Source organism: Ciconia boyciana, chromosome 8 (assembly GCF_034638445.1).
Source record: "Ciconia boyciana chromosome 8, ASM3463844v1, whole genome shotgun sequence".
Lineage (NCBI taxonomy): Eukaryota > Metazoa > Chordata > Aves > Ciconiiformes > Ciconiidae > Ciconia > Ciconia boyciana.
The window spans coordinates 62751556-62777546 of NC_132941.1; the positions used below are offsets into that span (position 1 = coordinate 62751556).

Below are 25991 nucleotides of genomic sequence, written 5' to 3' on the forward strand. Positions count from 1 at the left end.
TCATTATAATGCAACACAATCCACCTAAAGTTGCTATTTCACTACTGAAAAAAAAATCCTGAGTCATACTGTGAATTTAATTTTAGATAAATTATTTTGTTGGTATGTGTCCCCCCTGCTTCTTAAAGCTACTAGAGATAATCAGGACAACCTATTTTTGAAAAACATACAGGAAAAGAAACTGATTTATGACATTCATAAAGACCATACTTTTTAAAGTATTGCTTTAATATATTTTATTTAGCTTTAAGAAATCTTCCATATAACAATGAAAATTGCCACACAATCAATAACTGTCTTAATGACTTTGTATTCTCCATGCTAGTTTGAAAAACACTTACAGAAGAAATTGGGTAGCATGAATAATCAGAGCAGTTCATACCTTATAGATTCAACTGGAAATGACCTAGTTATTTGGTCATTTCTTTAACTGGTTGAAAAAGTAATTATTATAAAAGACAGGAAATTCTGCTATGGCTTTGAAAGACATTTGGATCCACATACTATGTACATAACAAGTTACTAACAAAATGTAGCCAGAGTATTTATGTTTTAGAGCGATTGAAAAGCAAGCATTAAGCTTGCAGGTGCAGGGAAGAGGCTGAGTTATGGACATTTCTCTCTTCCTGGCCCATATCCAACCATGGTTTTGTGTGTGATTTGCAACCATGAATAGGTATTCACTTTAGAAACAAGCCATTAATAAGATGTCTGGATCAAATTAATTAATTCCAAGACCTAAAAAGAGACAGGTCTTGGATTCAGACTTAATAACATTTGTATCTTGAACAGTGGTCTTGTGAGGTTTCCATTTCGAAATAGCTTTCCCACTAACTATGTTAAATGGCTATATCTCAGTGTCCATTATTTTCAATTATGCTTCTGCTAGCCAGACAGATGATTGTATCCCAGCTAAGGGCAGCAAGGCATTTCTGATACTTCAGCACTGTTAGCAGTCGCCTCTCCCTTGAAGTCAGGAGGGGGAAACACTTGAGAACTACTTCAGTCACAACCTCGTCTCTTGAAATCTGAATTTACCAGTTGCAATTTAGGGTTTGCCTATACTGAGAGCACTACCCAAAGGAGCTACTAAGCTCCCTTCTCAAGCCAACATCAACTCAACTTGCAATCTCAGTATGGCTCTGTGCAAGGATATTAGCCCAGGTTTGAAAGCAGTTTCAGCCTCATGATGGCTGTGTGCTACTGATGCAGCATCTTCCACTGAAACTCTGGTCAAAAACACCACCTTCTGCAGAGCCAGCTTGGTTGTCTTTACACCTGCAGTATAATTGTAGCTGCTCTGCTGCAACAGCAGTTGTTCTTGATGATAAAACTGTATTAGCAAGCATTCTTAGAAACATATCAATTTCATAAGTAGAAGATATATGTATGAGCAGGGCAAGGAAAACACTTCTGTTTATCTTTATTGCCTAAATTATTCATTTATTTTATTTTCTTCTGGTCTAAATAAAGATTGTCAGATAAGCACAGATTGTCTTTATAGCTTTTGTATCTAATAAGGATGCATTTAGGAAATCATTCTGTACTGTTCTTTTGGAGGCATAACAGACAAATTATTGTTTTATTTAAATAATATTTTCCATCAATTTAGGAATATGTTCAGTTTTTCAAATGGAAAGAAAAAAGAAGCATCATGTTCCCTTTTCACTTATATTTTTAAAAGCCAAACCTATAATCCTTTTCAATTCCCGCAAGTCTGTTCTTGTCTAACTGCTTGTGCACAGTGATGCTCAAATCTAGAAATGGAGAAATATCAGCCTTGTGCAGTCTGACAGTCTTCTTGACATTTGGAGGCAGAATGTACTCTGACTATATATTTTTTATGATTCTAAATGTGTTTTAGCTCCAGGAGCTTTGTCATTTTTAAATACGTAAGAATGCCCTTGCACTTCAGAACGTTTGTTTGGGGAGAAAGGATGTTACGCTACAGAGATACAGCAGTGCACAGAAGACAAGAGGAGGTCAAGGCTGCGCTGATGGTGAGCTAACACAGAATTTTCTCTATGCAAAGAATGGGTTTAGTGCCAGGATTTTTTGTTGTTGCTGTTGGTATCTGTAGCCTTGCATTTGGGGTTTGAGCTTGCACCACCAAAGTCAACAGAAGAACATCACTATGATAAATATGAAGACCTCATCACCCTTCCAGTGTAACTGATTTAAGTCATGCATTTTCCATCAAAACATACATTGCCAGTATGATTTTCAGAAATGAAGCCCATTCCAAGTTATCACTGCATTCAGCAGCAACAATGGACACTGAAGTATCTCTAAAAATTATGCTGGTCAGTTTAGAGGGTCAAAACCACGTTGCACATCTTGGCCTTAGCTTGGCCAGAGTTTGCCCAAGTCAGAGGATGACAGTGGCCAGCAGGCACCTACAGCAACAGAGGTGATCTGTCACTGTTGGAAGAGAAGCAGGTATGGTGCCAGCATGATGTCCTCTAGGATGCTATTTCTATTTCTAATAACAGCCTATCACTGTAATTAATACCAATTTGTTCTTTCTGTAAACCCATTTGCCTATCAGACGTGACTATAGACTCGTCCCTTCTCTGGAGACCTTCTTCTCTGGAGACTCAACACGTAACTTGTCAACAGAGTATGGTCAGGTATCTCATGGCAAAATCCCATGCCATAAGACAGATTTAGCTTTCAGTTTTGATTCCATGTTTCTTTTTCTGGGCCATCCCAGGGTAGGTGCAGAATTTAGGCCTTGTTTAAGCAAAAGACTTAAACATATAGTTAACGAAGAAGATGCAAGTCTATGAAGCTATGATATAGGTAACTTAAGCACACAATCAAACATATATTTTGGGGGATGAAGATTTTAACACTTATTGTACTATTAATACTATTCTTAGATCTTTATGGTCTTGGACAAAAATTCTTAATGAGGTCAATATAATGAATTTTACCCTAACAGCTAACTTTAGAGCTTTTCCTATGAAAGGTATGGTTGATAATTCTTCTTCCAACAGCAGAAACATTTAATGGAAACTCTGTCTGTCTAAGTCCCGTGTCCTAAGTAATACTTAGGTCACAGGTATGCAAAGTATTTTAATAATGCAATGCACCTGAAAGGTGAAATAACAGTAAAAGCACATTTCTGCTGACCTGCTATTTGCTGAAAATGTCTTTTGATTGCTTTACTGTGATGGACAGCCTTTGTGGAGGCTGAATTAAACAGAACAAGGTTCTCCGTTTTCTAAATAATTTGTTATATTTACAGTCTTAGGACATTTTGGGGGAGAACGTGGTCTAGCTAAATTTTGCTGTTTTGACAATGTGATCGTGGAAGTGTGAAATTTCCACAGATGTTCATGAGTCACACTCTATACTTGGTATGGCCCAGCTTTTCTCTGGAAACAGGTCCATGCGTTTCAGTCTGAGCGGTTGTCTGACTTTGTTCACGTCCAAAGTGTTGCTAGCAATACATACTAGTTTCTTTTCTGGCCTGAATTCAGGCCACCAGCCACCAAGCACCCCAGATTAATTGAAGCCAGTACAGACAGATGAAGGTTTTTCAAGCACACACAGTTTGCTTTTATTTGCTTTTTCTTATAAACCCATTCCCAGGACACTAAAAGAACAAAGCAAGCAATGTGCACTTACAACAAATCCCCTATATAGAAGTTAAAATACTGAATTATGGTCCCAGATCAAAAATCAAATAAAGGATTAAATAGATGCCAAAATTTTCCCTCCTAAGACAACATTAATTGTTCTCCAATAATGCATCAGAGCTGTATATTTTTCTAGGACAAGCAACAAATACTGCACGGGAGTTCAAGATGTCAGGGACTTCTCTCAGAAGGAATGGGCAATATTTATCACAGCACTGCAACATACACTTATCCTTATGGTTGCTGTTGAAGATTAAAAAAAAAAAAAGCCACAAACACTTTTGGTTAGAAGCCACAAAACCCATCTCTGTTAGAGGTCTGACCCAAAGCCTCCTTAAATCAGGAGGAACATTTTCATGGGCTCTAGGTGAGGGCGAAGCCTGAGTGAGGCTCCCACAAATGTTACCCATCTGATATCTCAGAGCTGCTTTTGATGATCAGATATGCCTCTTCTTTGCAGTCATCTTCTCCAGGGGCTGCCTCCAGGCCAAGAAGCTGTGTTTTGACAGCCTCGTAGCCTGTGGGGAAGGGAGGTCTTTTTTAATCCTAGCTTGATTGCTAGGCACTGCTTTGTCTTCCAGGTAAACACACGCCTTTCCCTGCTAGGAGTCTCACCAGAAGATTTGCTGCAATGGTCTTTCATGTGTCCCGCACTACCCATGTTTCAAAAACTGAACCAGCTCTTTAGGAAAGGAGGTGGTTACAGAGAGGTTGCAAATAGCTCCTGTCTGATGGCACGAGGCCAGCCCTGGACAGGGAAGGTGTCCACTGAGTCAGAGGCAGCAAAGTGTGAAAGCCCTGAGATAGTTTCAAGGCCACCAAAGTTGTGTCCTCACCATATCTGATACCAGTGACACACAGAGCCCTCCCGTGGTGCAAAGACACTGAACACTTCCATGCTTTCTTTACGCCACCTAAACACTTCGCACCAGCTGATAGGACTGGGCACAACAGTTACTTGAAAAGTCGCAGGGTACAGGCTCTATGCAAGGGTAAAAGTGTCTCTTCTCCTGCTTCCAAGGTTGAGGGAAAATTCAGCAATTAAAAGCAAATAAAGAATAAATTAAGAATTATCTTGATCCTTTAGCTCAGGTCTGATATGAAATCAAACATTTCTGAGATTCAGAAAGTACACTTATTTTCTTTCATTACTTTTCACATTTTTGCTCCCTCACAAACCCAGGTTGTGGCTGGTTCTAGATGCAACAAAACAGCACATTTAGCAGGAAGAGTTTCTATTATTCCTGGCACAGCTGGAAGCAGGAATTTCCACAAAGCCTGTTCTCTGGGAGTCTTCTGGCCAAGCTTTCAGACTCAGGAGGCTCATCTAAACTCCAGATACCGTATACATTCCCTCAGCTGCCTACTGCTGCCATCGTACAGCCTGCCTAGGAGATGATGTGATTTATGACGTGGACAATGCAGGAGCCCAATCCCATATGCACAAAGTCAGCATGCTTGGGCACAAGAGGCATTTTCCATTTTTCCTCCTGGCTCTGGTTCTTGCTGCCCAGGGAGAAGCAGCAACCATACCCATGCATGCCTGCAGGCAGCAGCCTCCTCCAGGTGGAGAGGTGGGTAGGTATAGAAACACTGTCCATAGCTCTCGTATGCCTTAAACTGGCTTCATCTCTCTGTCCCCATGCCTCTTTAGGATAAAAGAAAGGCAGAGGAAAGGGAGGTGCAGGCAGGCACTCCAGAGTTTCTGCCTCGCTGCCCATGGGAAAACCAACTTGCTGACCTGACGTGGGAATCTTACTGCAAACCTGGTCATGGCATCCAGGCCATTCACAAAAGAAATGATGCGAGTACAAGCTGTATCCAGTGTGGACCATCAGCATACGGAGGCATTAAGTATCACTGTAGGCATAGCCCCAGGAAAGGTTTCCAGATGCTGGTAATACAAGGTACCCTCTCATTCCTACCCGAACCTGACAATTCCTTCACTTTCTCTACCAAGGAATACGTGTATTTCGTTGCTCTGAAAAAGGTATATTATTTCCTTTAATGGCCTAAAAAAATACAGCCTGAAAAATATCATATCAATTCTTAACTTTTTATTATGAGCTTTGACTAAGGCTGACTTCTGTGCTATTAATTTTAAAATGCCTCCTCTGATGTTTTTCTGAAGCACAGGATGAAGACTTTGTGTAATTCCAGCTAAAGCCACAAAACTGAGTACAGCCATCAAAAATGAGAACCATCCTTTTTTCTCCAGAGCCAAACAAATAGACTTAGCCAAATGATGGAGGAAAAAAGACTGAGACAGACCGCGCACACAATGGCTGGGTATAGGACTAAAATTACCATTAAAAATTCATATCTGTCCAATGTGTTCATGCCAGAAATAGCTTAAAATATCAAATCACTGAGGTATACTGCAAGACCAAAGGTTCTACAATAAGAACATTAATTGTAGCCATTAAAAATAAACATTGAAACTTGGAATACCATTAACAAATACAAAATCAAGACAGAAAATAGCTACTATCTTAAGATACTACCCTGGCCCAATAAATGAGACACCTTTAAAGTGCTAAAGTTTAACCACTTTAACAGTTCTATTTGAGTGTATTTTACCAAAAATAGTACAACTGCATAAAAACAGTTGTATGAATATGAAATTGGCTTACGGTGCAATTATTTTCCTCCCCCTCTATGAAAGCTAAAGTAGGAGCAACTTTACACAGCAGTAAATATATCCATAGTTAGGTATAGCACATTCACTATGCAGTTGCACAGCATAGTCAGGAAATTACTTAAACATACATAACCTAGAAATTTTCCATAACTTCGGGCGCTGGAAATATACAACTACCAAGAATTCTGCCAGCTGTAAGGATTTTGCAGCAGAGCCACCCTTCTGGAGCAAAAGAGGGATCCCAGGCAGCACAAGGGAAGTATCCAAGTGGGAGGACATATGAAAGGGGCTGTATGTGCTCCATCACGAGGATCAGAATTACACACCTGGGGCTATAGTAGACCTAGTGGTGAAATACGCATCAACAGCTTCTGCAGTTCTCTGGAAACACCAAATTTCACTGCAATAGGTGGCACCACTCTCATATCACCGAGTTTTCACCTTCTCACTCTCCCTTGCACACACAGGAAGCCCACACACACAGAGCAGGAAAAACTTGACAGATTGTAAAGGAGGTCTCATTAGTACTAACAAGCCAGTAAATTTTATCGCCACTACTATAGTTACCTGCATTCCTAAGTACTGAATTTACACTTGAGAAAGACTGAAATCAGCCACTTCCTGGTCAGCACTACTTAATGTTATTCAATTTTTAATCAAGTTAAGCTCTAGCATAGACCAAACTATATTTCTTTTACTTTTCTATAAGGTGGAAAACCTGGTGTATATGACATTAGAACAGATGCATTAGCTTCCTTTGACGACGCAGTCCAAACCCTAACACAAGTAAATCAGGGATGAAGAGATAATCACCCTGCTATTCGGTTTTGGGTTTCACAGTAGGCTGTTTAGCTTTCTGACTTAGCTCTTGGTGGGAGCCAGCAAACTTCAGAGCCAGTATGATGAAGTAGTATGAGCTATGCCTTTAGGCAGCAGTCATTAGTCATCTTAGCTGTGAGTTGAAATGTCATCTTTCATTTTTTCATGATTAAAACTAAAAATATACATTTACCAATAGAATGTAGAATAGAAGTAGTCTGTCTTTGCAGTGAGACCTAGGTGAATAGTACAGCATCATCTTTCCGAGAGTCATTCCTCCCCTGCTGGTTTGTGAAAAACTAATCTTTGCCAATTCTAAATCTTTCCAAAGAATATGCTGCCAATCAGAAGTGACATTAAAATTTGCCTCCTCTGCATGTAAACAAACACGTAGTTGCAAACACACCTCCATGCACAAGCAAGAAGACCCCCAAAGCGGGCTGACCGCTTCAGCAGAGATTGCCAAGCCAACCGTCATACCCCAGCACCCACCTGTGCTTATACCCCTTGCAATTCATATCTCTCCTCCTCTCGCAGCAGTAACTGTGCTGCCCACTACGAGGAAGCATCACTGAGGGGGTGGGAGCGACCGCTCAAGCCTCAGAGTTTATGTGTGAGTCGTCACCCTGCACAGGCTGGTCTCAGGGGCTGCCTAGCCCTCCTCCAGGTTGCACATCTGGGCTAAATACTTGACCTATATAGAGAGCCTGTGACAGGAAATACCTAAAATCAATCCAACTTGGTTTTAAAACCTTTTATAAAGTGTAAGTCTCAGTTTTATGGAGACCTGGTGTGTCTGCTCTAGCAGTGAGTTTAGACATTCATATGCTTTTTTCTAAAATCACATCTGTTGTTATTATTTCATAAGAAATAATAAGAGGAATTAATAAAAACAAACACTTCTCATAAAGCACAGAAGTCACTGTAGTGCCTGGAGCTATTGCTCAGATGATTTCAGAAGAAAGTTGTGTGGTTAAAATTAACCTGAACTCAAACTTTGTGCTCCTTCCCAACCCTGAAAAAGGAATCAGTTTGTATTTTCTAGAGCACAGTAAAAGAAAAAAATAAGCTTAGTTGGCTTGTTTGCTTTTCACTTTATTATTCTTTTTGATGGACCTTTTTTTTTAATTGTGTGGTTGCTTCAAACACAGCCCTAAGACAGTACTAAAAAGTCAGAAGTGGCTAATACATTTAAAGTCCCAAACAGCGGAAAACTGTTTTAGTGAAGGGATGAAAAATTGGCCAAGTGCACATAGAAAATAACCAGAGGTTGTTTGGATATACCCAGAAGTCCTGAAAAGCAAAAGATTTAGGAACTCATATAACAGAGCTTTCTCCTTTCCTTTAAAACACCCTACGTCCAAGCCGTTGCACCCTTGAGAAGCACCCTGAAAGCAGAGTATTTAAGAGTTCAAAGCAAAAGGAAGCAAAACTTCAAGAAACAATTAAACCTCTAAGATTCGAGAAAATCAAATTCAGGCCTGGATTGAAATGTGACTACCCTCATTTAAAAAAAAAAAAAGAAAGAAAGAAAAAAAGAAAGGCAAAAAGAAAGGAAAAGCCTAAAGAGCAGAGGAGTGGAATTGCTGGGGTGCAAGGAGGGGTGCAGGAGGGATGCTTCCCCTGGGAACAGGTCTATGACTGGTGTTTGGGCTCACTGTGGGGACACAAACCCCAGGGGAGCACAGGAATCCCACTGGAAAATGCACCATTGATGAAAAAATCTAAGCACAGAGCCCAGCTTGCACAGGCAATTAATTATTCCCTAAAGTAATTTCTGAAAAAGACATGATTTTTAAGGAGCTCAGAAAACACACACGCACTCTGCAGTCAGGCTCTCCCTTTCCCACATTTCACCAGCTGTGCTTCCCATGAGCTTTTGCTCAACTTCCCAAAGGATTTCAGCTTCCAGATGACTTTTTAGCTTTCAGATGTTAATTGTCAAAAAGGCAATGGCACATACCACAGTCCACCCATTTTACTTCCCCCTCTCTACCTGCCCTCAAGCTAGTCATGGAAAAGCCAATTTAGGGAACTAAAAAAAATAAGTCAAAAAAATGCCCCAAGCCCAAACAAGCACCAGGATTCCGTGGTTTTAAATGCTCAGTTAATATCTTCTAAATTTTGTGCACTCAGCATTTTCATGAGCCTCTGAGCTTCCTGCCCATAGAAAGAAATGCTAAAAATACCATGAGAAAGACATGGCTCTCAATATTTCTGAACTGATGGGAGGGAAGAACTGGAGGTTCAGTGGGGAAGCTCTTATGAAGCTCCAGCTCCATGTTGCAGAGCAAAGGAGCTGAAACAGTTCAAGCAAGGTTCAGACAAATATCTCGAAGGGCGGGCACCTCTCCAACTCAAATGACTGAGTGTTCGGAGGTCCTTCCTCCTTATTCCAGCTTCCTACGATCTTGCAGCTTTGTGCAGCTTGCAAAAGATTCCCAAAATTCATTCTGTGTAAACATCTTTTCTGCTTTGTTTAACAATTCAGCTCTGGTCCAGCAAAGGCTCATAATCACAAGCTAAACATTTAGCACATTGGAGCCTTCACTGATTCAAACCTAAGCATGTCAGAAACTTCAAATGATACAAAATGTGTGTTATTAGTGAGTTTAAAATTGCGTGCCTGCATGTCTGTTTGCTCAAGGCTGAAAGCCCAAAGATCCAAACTGAAGGCAATGCACTTAGCAGCTTGTGGGCCCCATGGGGACTGCTCAGGAAAGCATTCAAATAAACCCTAATTTATACTACTTGCCCAGGGAGGTTTGGCATCCTTTCCCTGGAAAATAGTGTTATGCTAGCAATAGCCCATGTTGGCACCAACAGAACCCTTGTCTCCACTGCAAAACATGAATGTGCTAATGTGAAAAGTGCAGGCCATGATTTGGGACTTATCATTAACTCAACTGCTGCCTCGGAGATCCCATCATCCTTCCCACCCACAGGAGCTGGAAGCATTTGGTAAGCATAGATATTCTGCACTTGAAAAGCCATAAAATAGAGAAAGCTTCGAGGCAAGCTTCCCTGAGCATAAAAAGTCCCCATTTTTCAACTTCTTAACTGGGAGGAAAAAAAATCTGATTCAGGATTAATGAACAGAGATATGGAACAGTTTTGCAGAGGAATAGTTCTGTGCTATTTTCTCTCTGCTTTTTCAAAGAGCTCTGTGGCATTTTAGCTGCATAACTCCATACCAGCATTTTTTTATCATATTTTGAAAAGTTTCCTGTTCTGTTCTTCTTGTAAGAGTGCAGGGACTCTCTCTCAATCAGTCAGTATGATTGCCATTTGACTAGTATTCAAGCATCAAGAAACCCCAAGTACATATTTGCTGTTCGCACATCAGCAATATCAAACAATTCAGATGTGTCTGCAATATTTTGTATTCCACGTTACTAGCCTTCATTATGGTATGAATTATTTAGAAAGTAGACCTACAAGACTTTTTTACCCCCCTTTTCATTTAATAGTTTAAAACAAGACTGAATGCCTTCAGCTGCTGGTTGAGAGCTTTGCCCTTTGTTCATTGTGGACTTGAACTATTGCTTGCAAACAGACATCACCCCTTTTTTTTTGTAGAAGTGTTTTCAGATCCTAAGCAATAAGCAGTAGTTTTGCAGAAAAATTGGATCAAGGATATATTACCCCTCACATTTTCTTCTCTCTTTGAATAAAGAATTCAGTCATCCAGGCAGAGAACAGATGTTATACCTTGTGATTTCAGTGACCAGATACCTCAACCATCCTTCCTCCTGGAAGCTGCAAGTTTGCAGCTGAGGAATTTATCCATTTTCTTCTCTGAGCCTCATGCATCCCATCCATCTCTGGGCCTCTACAGTATCTGGGCTCACTTTGTCGGCATTTTCAAAGGTCTTTGGAAGAAAACTCATAGCTTTCTGCCTCTTTTTATGATCTCCCAATCATCTGTTCCACTACAAGATGGAAACAAGATTTTTTGGGGCCCCTTTTTGTCACTTACATATATCTAATGAAATACCTGATGCAAAGGAACTGGACGAGATATGAGACACTTATCTGAGGAGCCTGCAAGAGTTTTGGACTGCAGTCTTCTGCTGGAATCCAAAAGCATCCAGAGGAGCCCAAGGAAAAAAAAAATCTGCCAAAAGAGCTGTAAGCAGTTTTTCTCTTTGTCTTAGCTGGGGTATGTGCTGGACCGTGGCTATGACTGGCCCTGGCTACTCTTCCTCTTGTCTCCTCAGCCCTCTATTCACCAGCAGCGTAAGAGCTATTCCCTCACCTCAGGGGAAGCTTCCTGCTCCAGTGGCATGCAACGATGACTGGGGCATGTCCCCATGCTGTTGGGTCACCTGCGTCCTGGAGCAGATCCGAGTCCAGATTTACTACGAGAAATTCCAGCCTTCCCTCCAGCCATGTATATAGGCCATATATAACCCAGACATACTTTTGGCAGAGTTCTTGATGGAATTTTTGCTTGGAATTTAAAGTGCGTAAAGAAAGTGCGGTTTAAATACTCTGTGGGATAAAACTGGGTCTATCCTTTGGGGTAGGGTACTTGCCATCCAGCTTGTGATGGCAAATATAATTCTAACTGTTTCTGAAATGTGTTCTGTAACTTCTCAGTACATAAGCAATTAAGGGGAAAAAGAGAAAAATTGTGTTGTCAAAGGCTGAATTTTTAAGTTCTACTTTCAGACAATCACATATGAAAGGCTGTTGGGCTGAAATAAAAATTTCTGCTCTAAGCCAATGACAAATGTTTGGGAGGGTTGAAATCTGGTCCTGTGTTCACACATCCTGTCATGTGTATGGTGCAAACTCATTACACTATTGAAAATTATCTTGGGGAAAAAAGAGTGAAATTATCTTGGGGGAAAAAAGCCAAATCTGACATAATGGGTGGTCGTAATGGTGGTACTACGGAGTGCTTACATCCAGATTTAAGATCAGCTCTTCTAAGATACTTTGAACTTTTCCCTTCATTTAACAGATGTTTTAGGAGGACCCTGACAGCAGAGAGGAGCCATAAGCCTGTCACCATAAAACACTGTACCTCTGAAGAGGAGAACATAAAAATACTCTAATTTCTGGGAAAGAATGAGAAAGATGATTTTCAGTTGCTCCCGTAGCAAACACCACTGTCTCCCAGCACACATTTGGGCAGTTTACAGTAAAACTTGGATGTGTTAGAAGAAAGAGATACTTGGCCTCGCTCTGTACTCTCTTGTTAAACATAACCCCTTGAAATGGGAGACTGTTTTGCTTTCTCAAGTTCATATGAGGAAACAGGTAAAAGGCAAATCTGGGGACAACAGAGACAGCAGACATCCTGAGCCCCTCCGTAGGCCAAAGAAAACTCTGGAAGTCAAGCAGGGACATTTGGGCTTCTCCCTCAGGTTCCCTTTTAGGTCCCAGCCAGGAGGATCAATCTCATAGAGCCAAAAAGAAGGGAAATGCCAAGAAAACTACTAAATTTGTGATACATGGGAGTGTGAGGAAGAAATCATCTACAGGAAACGCTCTAGCCCCATAATCTAAGCAAACAGATTAGATTTAGGAAGCTCTGTTAGACATTGTCTGGATGAGCTATGGAGGTCCAAAAGAACAAGCTGAACTCAAGACTCTGGTCCTTAAGCCCCATGGAGTCCCGTTATAGAACAGCTGAATGCTGTACCTAGCATTCAGCTTTGGGGCATATTGAGTAGCGTCTCCTTCTGGATGGCGAAGATCTGTCTACCATGTACTAGGATTCAAAACCAAGCATTTGCCTGTCCACATTTCCTGAACAGATCAGTACACTGCAAACATGTCCAGCATTCCAGGCTCTGGGTGAAACATGGCCACCAGACATGGCAATGGACCAGGATATTTCCCTTTATCTGACTTCAAACAATTGCCCTCATGGCTAAAGCACTCTTTTTGCTGATGTGAACACATATCTCACAGGGGAAGCTGCTGAACATCAAGCTACTGAGACACACGGGTGCTCTCAGCCCACGCTGCAGGAGATAATCCTCTTTTATAAAGCTCAGGAGCTGAATGGGGGCTGGAGAACTAAGATGAGCATGATCCTCCAACCCAAGGGCTAGGGCATGAGAAATCCCGCCCTGATGATTATTTTGGTATTTGTATTAACTCCCAATGGATGAAATAGAGAAATATCGACTACAGTTTCAATCACCACTACCAAAACGATCACTATCTGTGGCCATATTTCTAAGGACAGGAGCTTCTCTCTTAGATTTTAATCTGTTGTCTTGAGCACAAGACCACACCTCTTTTAAAACTCCTGTATTTTTAGAAGTTTATAAATCTAAAAATGCACTTAACACTTTAATATCCACTTCATGAAGGTTTAAGTTGCTTTGTTAGTTGAACTTGGTCCTTGGGAATCATGTTGATTATAGCAGAATAACACTATTGCCAGATACATACCTCACATAATACACAAGCAGCCCAAGGCTGACATATAGTCATACAAGAAGTCTGTCAGGCAATTCACGCTAATGAAAAAAAAAAGATGAAACCCCAAATAGATCTTTAAGTGATTAACCAAAAAAAAAGAGAGCTAAATTAATCAGGTACACTACTCACTCTGAAAATAATATTTGCTATGTCGGTCTTTGAGTAGGTACACTGTGTAGCAGAAAAAAGTAAAAGGAAGTGTAAGCTGCCAGTACATGAACTATGTTTAACTTCTGTATACAACACTTCTATTACATTCCTTGTTTGGACTGTTGGATGCAGCAGCAAATTTGCAAATACAGCATCCTGCTAATGCTTATGTGAAAGCAGGAGTAGAACCGTATTATTTACTATTATTTACAGACCTGCACATTTACAGGATTCCCATATTGTAAATAACCACAAGTACACAGAAGATTAATACTGTATCTGGGTGCTTTCACTACTAAATCAAATATTCAGTTTCACCCATGAGCAATAGTTACTGGAAGTCACTATGGTCTGCTGAAGCTTGCGATTTTGAAGTTTCTTGCGATTTTCTGCAATATCAAACCGCAGTGGACCCAGTGTGATGCAGCCCCACACAGACCACGCAATGCAGGTTTGGGGCTCACTCATGTGTCGGAATAGAAAACCATTCACTCTAATCCAAGAGTAAAATGTGTTCCTCCAGCTCTGACATATTAGTAGTATCTCACATAATTTTTTACAAGACATTCTTGTAAAATATACTTTACAGTGTACTGGGCCTGATTCCCATTTACAAGACAGCTCCTTTAAACACCCCTCCAGAATCAGAAAGTCACTTTAAAGCCTCTTTTTGTTTAGAACAATGATGTAGATCACTGTGGAAACAAGGAATGAAACCCTTATCTTTACTCGTCTCCATTTAACCTATAATAACATGGCAAAAAACCATGCTTGCCAATGCAAGTATGTTACCCACCAGAAGGGAACTATTTTATGTCCAAAAGAGGACTTAGATATCTTTCAGCAGACTCACCAGACTATCCTTTGTAATTTAATTCAAACAGGGCTATAGAGATTAACAGCTAAACCCGAGTACTTCAAAGATGCTTTAAATGATCCCCACATACTTCCTCGGATGTCTTCATAGGCACTCTGGCTCTCAGAGTCACCATCTGGCATCTCTTCATTCCCTCTTTTGTTTTTCTCACCTTTTTTGTGTTGCCATTTTTAGCTCTGGGTAGAAAAGAGAAACAGTTTTCCTTTTACACCTGTCAAGTTGATTTAGCACTGCCTGGTGACTGCACGAAGAATAAAACGCCTTGCTCCTCTCTGGTGGTTCTCCATCCCTTCCAGCACACAGAAGACACCCAGAGTACCCTGTTCTTCCCCACACTGGGATGATAAAACCACAGGGGAATGGAATCATAAATGTTCCTTTTGCTGTGCTACAAGGAAATTAGAAATCTGTTTGCATCAGAAGTGATGAATTAACATTGCAGTGTATTTCACTGAGGGTTTAATGTAGGTGTTTTTCATTACTCGATCAGATATGCAAAAACCCCACCAGGCACCTTTTGAAGTCAACAGAAGTAGCCAGAGAAAAGCTTCCAGAGGAGCTACGCAAGCCTTTGAAAGAGGTAGCTGTGGTGCTCAGTGATCAACATCATCTGTGGCTCAGGAAAAGAAGTCCTCATCAGGAAAATAATCAGACAGCAGCAGTGTTAGATACCTGTCTTGGGGCTGGCCACAGTGTCCTCTAAACACCCTTATTCCATTGTCCACGCACTTTATTCTTGCCTGGGCATGGATAGTGTGTTAAGGCAGATTGCTGAGGAGTAACTTCTGCATTGGAGATGTAACTGCACCGATAGGATGGCCATGACCATCCCTGAATGAAACCCCATGCAAAAATGAAGGAAACTCAAATGCTTTCTTTGATTCATGGCCTATTGAATTAAATAGGACCAAACTGTCTGTTAAGGTAGCTGCCAGGGACAGAAAGATTAAAGGTGATTGTCTGTTTCTAACACGAGTGATTATTCCTATCACCTCCGTTTGCTCTCGGTAAATGTTTGTGTGAGCTGAGTAAAGGCTATGGAGCGTTTTGCGTATGTAATCACTGGATTTTAAAAGGCAAATAATTTTGGCTACATCAGAGCTTTGCTTGTTCCTGTTTTCCTTGAGTACCCAAAACCTTAGTGTTAAAGGTGCATATTTATATGTTCATTTCAAAAAGCCTTGCTTTATAAAACAAGCAGTACCACAAGACATAACCTCATCAGAGGCCTGAAAAGAAGACCAGATCTGATGCATCCTTTGCATAATAATAATATAAGCACAAGCAACCACTATGTATGAATTTGACAATCAAATCTCAACTCTGTACCCACACAACAAATCTTTTGGTAGTCTGCTTTTTACATAGACAATGAATTGGGCAAGGCTCAAAAATCCCAGGAAGAAAAGGCTCAAACGTTGAAAATTCAAGAAATTGCTTCTTCTGCATCATACCTTCCACTGCTTCATCTTTTTGATAGATTCTAAGTTCACATAGCTGACAGAAGTCTTCATTCCAAAACCAAAAGAAATAAGTGAAATATGACTGTGAACCATCAGATTGACCTGTCTAGCCAGCTCATTGAACAGAGAATAACATTAAAAACCAAGAATGAATTCAAATAATGAGTGACTCGCAATATGCTGGCATTTCAGGAACAAGTCTAGACTCAGGTTCATAGTATTAAAATCTATTCAGTGAAACCAGCCTCATTTTAAAGAGGTATTTTTCTCACCTTAAAAATTAGTTTGAATTCAGAGAAGACTGCAAGGAGAATTATCATAGAAAACAGTTTTCTCTAGCATAATCAAATGAGTTTATTCTGATTTTTTTTTTCTCATGTTACATTATTCATTGAAGCTGTGGGTAAGGAAAGATGCTAATCAAAAAGGTTTGGCCAATTTTGAGGGCATTGCTCATTATTCATTCTTAGACATCCTCTTTTGTCCTCTTTTGTTGTGACATTCTTTAAAGGATGGGCTCTTAAATGGAATGGCTATGTTACATTTCATTATTCTACATATTTGTAGAAGTGCTGAGGAGAAAATAGAAGCTGGCAGATGAAAGGGAGCTCATTAAAAGCTACATGTTTTCATCTTTGCTTGTCACATCTGGCAATTAGGATGTGATACAGGTCATATTAAAATTCATGGGATATGCACCTAGGGCCAATGAGTTCATTCTTAAAAGTTGGTAGTATAAGAAGTTTAAGCAAAAACTTTAAAATTACAGTCTACGTTCTAGGTCACAGGAGTGCTCCACTTCCTCTGGGCTTCTCAAGAATGGAAGCCAGCTACAAGGTTTAAGAGAGAGGATACCAACGGGCTAGAAAACAGCAGCACTGGTGATTCCCCAGCATATGGGTAATTCTGTGGTTTTTTCTTCTTAGTTCCTATACGAGTCATTTATCACTGAAAAGCCTTCACTTAAATACCAGCCCATGCACACAGTCATGCCCAACCTTCATTTTACCCTCTGATTCAGTTCCCTAACCCAAAAGGCTGTTCCCTGTTACCCCTGAATCTCTTTCGTATTTCCAGCTCTTGCCCCATTTCCCTTCACACCTTCCCTCTAAGCTCCCTGACACGCTGCCGAAAGCCATTGCTGGCTCTGCTCCCTGCCAGACCCACGCCAGTCGCCCGCCCCGTCTGGCTTGCAGCCCTCGTGCTCCACTCAAAGGCACCTTGCCAATGTTTCTAATGACTTCTTCTTAGCCAGAGCTCTGAGGCATTACCCCATCTCCAACGTGCCAGCAAAGGTCAACACGCTGGACTTCAAATGTCTTTGGAAAACTTTGACTTTGATGACTCCCTTTGGTCCTAGGCTTCCTCCTAACTCTCTAGGTATGCCTTCAGCCTGCCTGTCTGTTTTCAGTCTCCCACCTTGCCATCTTTGCTCCAGCTAATCCCATCCAAAACCACAATTTTGGCAAGCCATGCTGATTCACAAGCTACCTTTTCCTTCTATGTTTCTTTCTGTTCTAGCTGTAAACGTGGTGTTTCTTGGTGACCTCTTCTTAAGTGCGTTCAGCTACCAGTTCAACGCCTTATATATCACTCTCTCTTTTCTTCTTCCTAGTGAACAAATTCACCATTCAAATGCCAGTAACACCATAAACTTGTCATGTTTTTAACTTCACGCTCTCTTCAGGTCTTCATCACCATTTTGCAACAAAATCTTTCCAGTTTTACATGAGTAATGTCTCTATGATTCAACTTTTCCTCCTTATTCACTCATTGATCTCTCTCCAAGCCTTCATTATCTCATATCTTGATAAACACCTCAATTAATTAATGTACTATCAGTCTATTTTCATACATTCAAATTATTTCCACAAGACAATTTGCATGGTTGCTTGCATTGTCCATTTTATCCTCTTTTTGCTTTCCCTCACTGACTCCTCCTCAGACACCTGGTCTAATGAGAGCCTGACCCATCCAAGAGATTCCTATGCCCTACGTAAATTAAAAAAACCCACAAACCAAAAATCTGAAGAATTACATTGTTGAACAGGTGGCAACATTACACAAAATTAAACAAATATGGGGCAAGTAAACAGTGATGCATCTGAAGAGTTTCATCAAGCCTGGGGAAAGCACAGATAAGACAAGACAAAGGAAATCATGACTACGACACAGACACATACGTTGGATTGCACAGAAATCAGAAACTGGAAGACCTATGAAATACAAAATAAATGTGCACTAAACCCCTTTCTGAGCACTGCCATGTAAATAAACATCACTCCTTTATTTTCTAAAGGCAGTCAGAATTGAGGTATGGCCAGAACAAGAACTACTATAACAAGTATAAGTTTTGTAAATAAAATCAAAAGAATTACAGATTTAATTGTGCCAATTTGGGCGCAATAGGATTGACAGTGGGAACTGTTCAGTCATAACCAGAACTATGTGCAACACTGAGCAATGTTCGTGAGGACCTCAGCCCCATAAACCTCTCAGTGTATGCAGACAGACCCCCAAAGCATTTGTAGGGGTCTGCCCCACAGATGGTAGCTGAGACAGCATATATTAAACTCTGTTAAAGGCCTCATAAAAAAAAAACATTGACATTAACAAGACTCTTTCTACTGATTTGAATGGGCTTTGGATAGCGGCCTAAACAAACAAGGATGGAATTAGAAAATGGAAATATGTATACAGAGAAACCTGTCAATCCAACTGTTTACCTTCCAAGGATGACCTAGTACCACTGCACTTATAAGCCATTTAAAGGGCAAGGAGGAAGACTGATATTTTTAACTGTTATCTGAATTGAGTATTTGCAAATATTGATTCTAATAATACTTTAAAAAAAAATTACAATCCCACTAGCATCAATAGGATTTCTTTCTACATTAATTTCACAGTTTGAAAAGATCTATATTTTCATCACCTTCAGTAACTAGCTTAAATAAATCGAGTCCGTGTCATCTGTTATGTGCCATGTCCTTCAGACTGCTATGTTTGATTTCAACTTTGATCCAAAGCTAGGGCTGATCAGTACCAGCTGTGCAGCCAAAGGGCACATCACACGTTCCTGTTCCTCCGCTTTCTTCATCCCAGCTCCCAGCCAGACTATTGTTTGTTAGAATTAATTAATCCTGCATGCCCGGCTGCCAGCAAGCCTCCCAAAAAACAAATTTTTGTATTTACTGTATGTCAAATAAATTAATTCCAGTTCCGGATATATGTATAAACACATAAATGTGTACATAAACACACAACACCCATATTTACACAGCCAGACATATAGTTACTACTCATGGATATCTGTTTAGCAACTGCTATTATTACTTCTAGCTGTCCTCTTAAAAGGCCAAATGTGAGAAATTATAGGTATATATTATTATTTAGGCACTTCAGTGAGTGGCCAGATTTTCAGATCTTTATTTCAAACTGATTCCTGGTGACATGGTGACATGGCACTAAGCACTGGAGTCACTGCACTGGCAGGACCTGGCCCTTGCCTGCCTTTGGGAGAGGAGAAAGGAGAAATTTCAAATATTATAGCCAGAACTTTTAACACTGTCTGCAGTTAAAATTGCCTGACACTTCCTGCTAAAAACCTCTTGTTTGCACTTACATCTTTAACAAATGGTAACCATTCTCTGCTGGGTGTTTCCCTTAGGGGTTATTATGGCTATTTCAGTTAAAATAGTTCAGCTGCTCCCGAGGAAATACACTGCATTTTCCCATATTAAAGTAAGTCTAACATCCAGTTTGTTGAGTTGGTGTCAGGTCTCCATGCACTGGAGCAAGGAGCGAAAGTTTGGTGGGGGGGGATCTGTAGTTTGTTGTGCTAATGGCTATTTTTTTAAAAGTTCATAGGCTTTAAAAGCTCTTCTTGCACATGGCTGGTGAAAGCTTGATGGCTCAGCTGTGTCACAAGAGCACAAGCCTGCTGTGGAAGGAGGGACTGAGCTATTTCCAGCTGCTTTTGGTGGTGCATCATGAGCCTCTTGCTCCCCTTGACCTTGTGCTTGGCCATGCCAAGGAAGAGGAGGAAGCTGAGGAAGGACCTCACCTGACTGAATGCAAAAATAAAATGACTCCCTAGACTCAGAGAATCAGGTAGGGTGGAAAGTAAAAAGCAGTAAATTAGAAGATGAATCTTGCACAAGTCAATTGCTTGGCACGCAATGGAGTGTTTTCTGGGGAAGGTTTGAGGAGGTCTTTCTTTCCCTTTCTAATTCCATAGTTTCCTGCATAGAAAAATGAATGTGATTCCATTTGTGAAATCAACATTCTTAGGAAATGGCCAAATTCAGACTGCCTGTACGACCTGAGCACGCTCCCTGGTAGGTCAGCAGTGTAATATAGTTTGAATTTTGTACTGCTGTGTCTACAGTGCATAAACCAAACCAGGTTTGGAAGGGATGAGCACTCCACAACGATGGGGGCAGTTATCGGTACGGCTGCTCCTTCTCTGCACCTGTAAGGTGCTCAGTGCAGGGGGTGGGCAACAAGGAAGACGCCTGTCTGTAGAGATAAATGAACATTGCCCTCACAGATTGGATGCTATCCTCATCGCTGTCATGGTGCTCCATGTATGGTGGAATATGTGTGAAGCCATGGTGCCAGGGAAACTGAGAAAAAGCCAACAGGGAAGGTGAAAGCAGAGCTGAACTGCAGAACATCCCACTACAGGCTGGAAATCTGTATTGTCTCCACCATACTGAAGAAGAAAAAGCCTGGTACCTAACTGAGTAGCTTTAAAATCCATGTGTTGCCCGTGGTTAGATAATAAACCTAATAAGCCAGGCAGTACCATCTGCTTGGGAAGCTACTGCCTAGCTGCTGGCCCCTGATGGAGCCAAGGGCATAGATGTCGATAGGACGAGAGGAAATGGCCTCAAGTTGCGCCAGGGGAGGTTTAGACTCGATATTAGGAAATTTTACTTCACCGAAAGGGTTGTCAAGCATTGGAACAGGCTGCCCAGGGAAGGGGTTGAGTCCCCATCCCTGGAGGTATTTAAAAGCCATTTGGATGAGGTGCTGAGGGACATGGTGTAGTGGTGGGCTTGGTAGTGTTAGGTTTATGGTTGGACTCGATGATCTTAAAGGTCTTTTCCAACCTATACGATTCTGTGATTCTGTGATTCTGTCTCATGTCCCTGCTCCCCCAAACAAGGTATATTTGCTGTCATCCGTGATTTCAGCCTTGAGTTTCACTGGCAATCCAGACTGCCTGTCCCACCAATGTTTTTCCAGATTTCAGAAATGGTATTTTCTTACCACTATTAATTATTATAAAAGCTCAGATCTTTGCCAATCAGAGGCTAATTCATTTCTGTTAGTGTTGATGTTAAATTGAAAATACTTTGTTTACTATCTGCTAGATGTAACTAGGAAAAGTTAATGTCACTCTACAGCCCCTGATCCTCTGTTTTGCTTTATTGCATGGAATAATGGCTCTAAATTGCAAACTTTGTGCCATATGCTCCAGCAGTTAACATTAACAGTTTCCTTCTGAAGTAAAGGGGAGTTCAGCTGTAGGGGAGTGGGATTTGGCCCAAAATTTTACAACTCCAAAGTTCATCAATGGGCCAAACTCACTCTGAAGTGTCCCAAACCAGTAAAGTACCTACCATGCATTCAGGAAACACAGAAAGAAATTACTCTTCTTTCAGGATGGTGCAATTAGCTCTTACTGGGAACAAAAGGATGGTAAAAGCTGATCGAGTTTCTGCAAACTTTAATAATTGCATATTTTCATCCAATCAAATAAATAGAAAATGGAATTAAGGGTGGCCTTTTTATTATAAGGCAGTTTTGTCGCTGTTTAATTTCTCTATTTTACAGGTCAGTAATTAAACTGAGCTTATTATAGCTTAATCTTTTACAGGAAGATCTTTGTTTACATATCTTCCTCTGGAGGGCTTTAAAGTGAAATCTCAAAGAAATTCAAGGTCTAATAAATTCACAGGTTTAATAAATTCACAGGTTTAAGTAAAATTAATTCAGGAACCTCTCTTAGATTAAAATGACAAGGCATAAAGTAAGGTGTCACCATATATGATCAGCTTTTACTATGGAATCTGTCTCTCTTGCTTATAGAACAACAGCTTTAACAGCAAGCCAGTTGTCAAGTGTAATTAAGAAGGAAAAGTCCATATACTAGCTAAAGTGCAGCATAATTAATACATTACCACTCTGAAATCTCTTTACTTGATCAGGAAAGGGTTAAAAAGCCTATAGAAGTTCTGTAGATCTGTTCTGTGGGATATTAAAAATTAATGTGTTGTCTTCATCATCACCACGAGCACATTTACTGTTATTATTACCAAGACTGCCATTAACTGGATATTCATTAATGCTAAAAATCACAGTCAGCATGAGATTCAGCAGACTCCAAGCTCTGGAGGAGGAGGTGGAAAGTTACCTGGTGGAGTTTCAAGAATGGATTTTCCTTTTTTGTTGCTTTTCTTCGGTTTTAACTCTTTCCTGCTTGGTTTGAACCCTGGGTGCTCCTCTGTCTCTGCAGCACGGATAGGTCCTTCCTCTCCAGGTTGCTCCGTGAAAGGAAAAAAATCTTCACCGGGATATGGAAAGGAATAATAATGATCCCTGTTGCTAATCTCCTGCAGGTAATAATCCTGATCGTCCATGGGTACAGCCCGGGAGACCTCCTCCAGCAATGCCAGCCCAAAGGCGCAGAGAGCGAGGCAGAGTTGAGAAGAACATGAGCCTTTCTTGCTGAGGGCAATCATATCGTTTGCTTTTGGAGAAATCTCCTCTGCAAGTCCCCGAACTTTATTTGGAAACAGGGAAAACAGAGAGCCTTGGCAGCTGGCAAAGCCCCCCCCCGGAGACGCAGAGGGCTAAAGGAGCCTGCCTGCGAAAAGTGCCTCCGCTTTGGGCTAGTTTTGCAAAAGTTGCGAGGAGCGCAGCGGGACGGAGGGCTGCGGAGGGAGGGGGCAGGACGGGGATGCATGTGATCGTCGGGCTCACCAGCCAGACAGACGGACAAGCGCTCCGCTCCGCCGGCGTTTGGCAGGTGGGATCTCCAGCATGGTTAGCTTGCTGCTTTTCCTCTCCTGTCTTTCATTTCTTTCATTTTTTGTTGTCGTTGCTGCTTTCTTCCAAAAACAGTTACAAGACAGTTTCAGCTAAATCCCCTAGCAGTGTCTGCAGTCCTCCCGCACGCAGCTAATCCAAGAGAGCATTTATTCAAAGAAAAGTAAACTTGGCAGCCAGCCTTTGCCTCCCAGCCTGTGTACAAAAGTGTTTCCCTGCCCCAGGAGATGCTGTGCAGAAGCGGGTGGGCACAGAGAGCCGGGAATGAACCCTGCCTGTATCTGGCAGGGTTCATCTGCCTGTACTTTGACCCTGGGCATACATGAAGATACATGTGATGTGGGTCTATGGCAAATAATCCTCATGACATATATGTTGTGCTATAGTCCCTTTCATGATTTTTTTTTTCTTTTTAGCTTTTACAAATGTAGGATCCCTCTCCAGCACTGATCTCAGCCTCCTTTGTTTATATTAGTTTGTATATATAAAACTTTTATATAATTTATATATAACTTATATTAGGTTTTATATATAAATATATATATATACATATATATAAAATATATATATAAAAACTAATATAAGTTATATATAACTAATATAACTCAACACATAGCATGTGCCAATTTATAAGAGGCTTCTCCTAGGGCATATGGGAGCTCCCTAGACTCAACCCAGCTGAAAACCAGGAGGGACATGTTTCATCAGTGGCCCTTTTTCTCACTCTTTTTGGAATGATCCTGACTTTTGTTCTCTCTGAAACATCTTCTAAACAGATCAGGATGTATTGTGCTAGCAGCTGCACACATGCAAACCAGTGTTGTTAATGGAATCAATTTGTCTGAGAATAAAATCTTATCTTTCATCTTTTTCATACCTCTAAAATAACCTTCAGTGCTGAAGGAAATGTGCAGCAGTTGGCTTGCATGAAATATGAATCCTTACTCCCGTGTTGAAAACACCAGCTTATATTTTCATCATGTATATTGTATTTCTTGCCATTGTCCAGTCAGCTAGGAGAAAGTATTACATTCTGCCTTTGCAATCACATTTAGTGTGTGTTTCTCATAACTTTAATACCATAATAAGCATAATTTCATATCTCAGTACCTATACCTTTTGGTATATTTGGTTTCCAGACTGTGGGTGATCCAGTCTCATATTTTTAATGATCATCCTTGCTTTCTTAGTTACTGTCCCAAAAGCAATTTAGTGATTATATTGTGTCTGTTGTCCTTCCTTTTAGACAAATTAAAATATGTTTTCACTAGCAATTCTATTTTCATTCTTCAGTTTTACACTTTTTAAAATCTGAAAACGATGACTTTTTCTATTTTAAATATAGGAATTTTAATTTTCTAAAACTGGAATAAAAGGTACTTTGCTTTTTCACTGCTTTACTGAATTAGAATTTTTTAAAAAGAATCCTTTAATGGAAAACTGCTTCCCATCAAACTTTTCAGATAGTTTTATCTGGAATAGATGGCTTTGTCACTTTTGGCACAGAGTGTGCAGTGACTGGGTGAAGTGTGGGAGCTCAGACCCACTGGATATGGTGCGTGAAACAGCCTGCTTGTTCTCTGTATTCAGTGGCAGGCTGAATATCCGTCTTAGCGATTTCACAGATGTTCTTACTTTGGTTTCCCTTTCCAAAGTATCCAGTCCTCTCCTCCCGTGGTCCTAACTTCTGAGGGCAGAGCACAAGCTACAGAAAATGTGTATAATTTTGTTACCATTTGCAGCACAGTCACTCTTTTGCAAATAGTGGGGACATTCACACACCTAGAGAAGTAACAGAAAAATAGACTTTTCCATGACATCATTAATGACCTATTTTTTCGGTAACTAAAGGAGCTTTAGCTGCAAATTATTATTTAACTCATTGCAGTGGTCGACAAAGGATACGTAGAAACAGAAGAGGATTTACATTTCCAAGCATAGCAAGAAGTATTTTCATAAAATACAGAGTCAAGTGTACATTAATTAAAGACTTGAAAATGCAATTTGGGTGAATTTTACACTATTTGCTTTTGGCAACTTTACGTGTGTTCATTTCTATAATGTATGTATGTAAACATCAGGCATTTTCTTTCACATACAACAGTCTGGTTCTATAAAATAGTACCTCATCTATAAAGAGACAACTGTGTGGGGGTTTTTTAATTTATCCTATGTATTGTGACAATGTGTCATATTGGATTTGGACCTCTTTAATAGGTGAGTATGCATAGTAGCTGTATATATGTTGATGTGTGACTACAGCTGTATACAGTACAGGAGCAAAAATCTTCTCCTGCCAATATCAGACCTGTACTTATTTAATATATGTAAAAAAATACATTTAAGTGACACAAATATCCACCCAAATGTTACCGAGATCACCCATCACAATACGTTATTATCCATGTACCCAGCAACTCATTGGTGTATGTTGATGCTGTTTGAGGTGCTGGTGGTAAAATTAGGGGCCAAATCATGTTCCAACAGTGTTTCATCTCATTCTTTCATCTCACCCCTAGTAATTTCTGAATTCACTGGCAGATTACAAGCAAATTCATCAAAGCAGTGAAGATCTCCGTGAAGTTTCCATGCATTGCAGTTAGCTGAGAGTCCCTGCAAGGGCTTCCCCACCAAGTGATCTGAGGTGAAATGCCACTGCATAAGCTTTCACGTTGCTGGAAACAGGAGAAGCTATACCCGAGCATGGCTCTGGGGACACCCCAGCCAGAAGAGAAGCTTGGTGAGGAATTTGCAGTCAGCCACGAGGACGTATCCAGCAGGACACATCGAGAAACTCAAGGAATGGCAGGTTTGCTTGCACACCTCCATTTCTGCAGGTAAGAACTTTGCAGGACTTCAGGCAGTGCTATACCCCCTACTGCACCTCCCGCGGTCAC

General features: G+C 40.6%; 1 protein-coding gene across 1 annotated transcript in view; it reads right to left on the reverse strand.

Moving 5' to 3' along the window:
• CPXM2 (carboxypeptidase X, M14 family member 2) overlaps nt 1–22787 on the reverse strand; it is a 77954-nt gene extending 55167 nt beyond the window's left edge. Inside the window, exon 1 of the mRNA XM_072870361.1 lies at nt 22460–22787. Coding sequence (XP_072726462.1) covers nt 22460–22787 — 328 coding nt within the window. The remainder of the gene's footprint in view (nt 1–22459) is intronic.
• Nucleotides 22788–25991: the final 3204 nt, after the last annotated feature.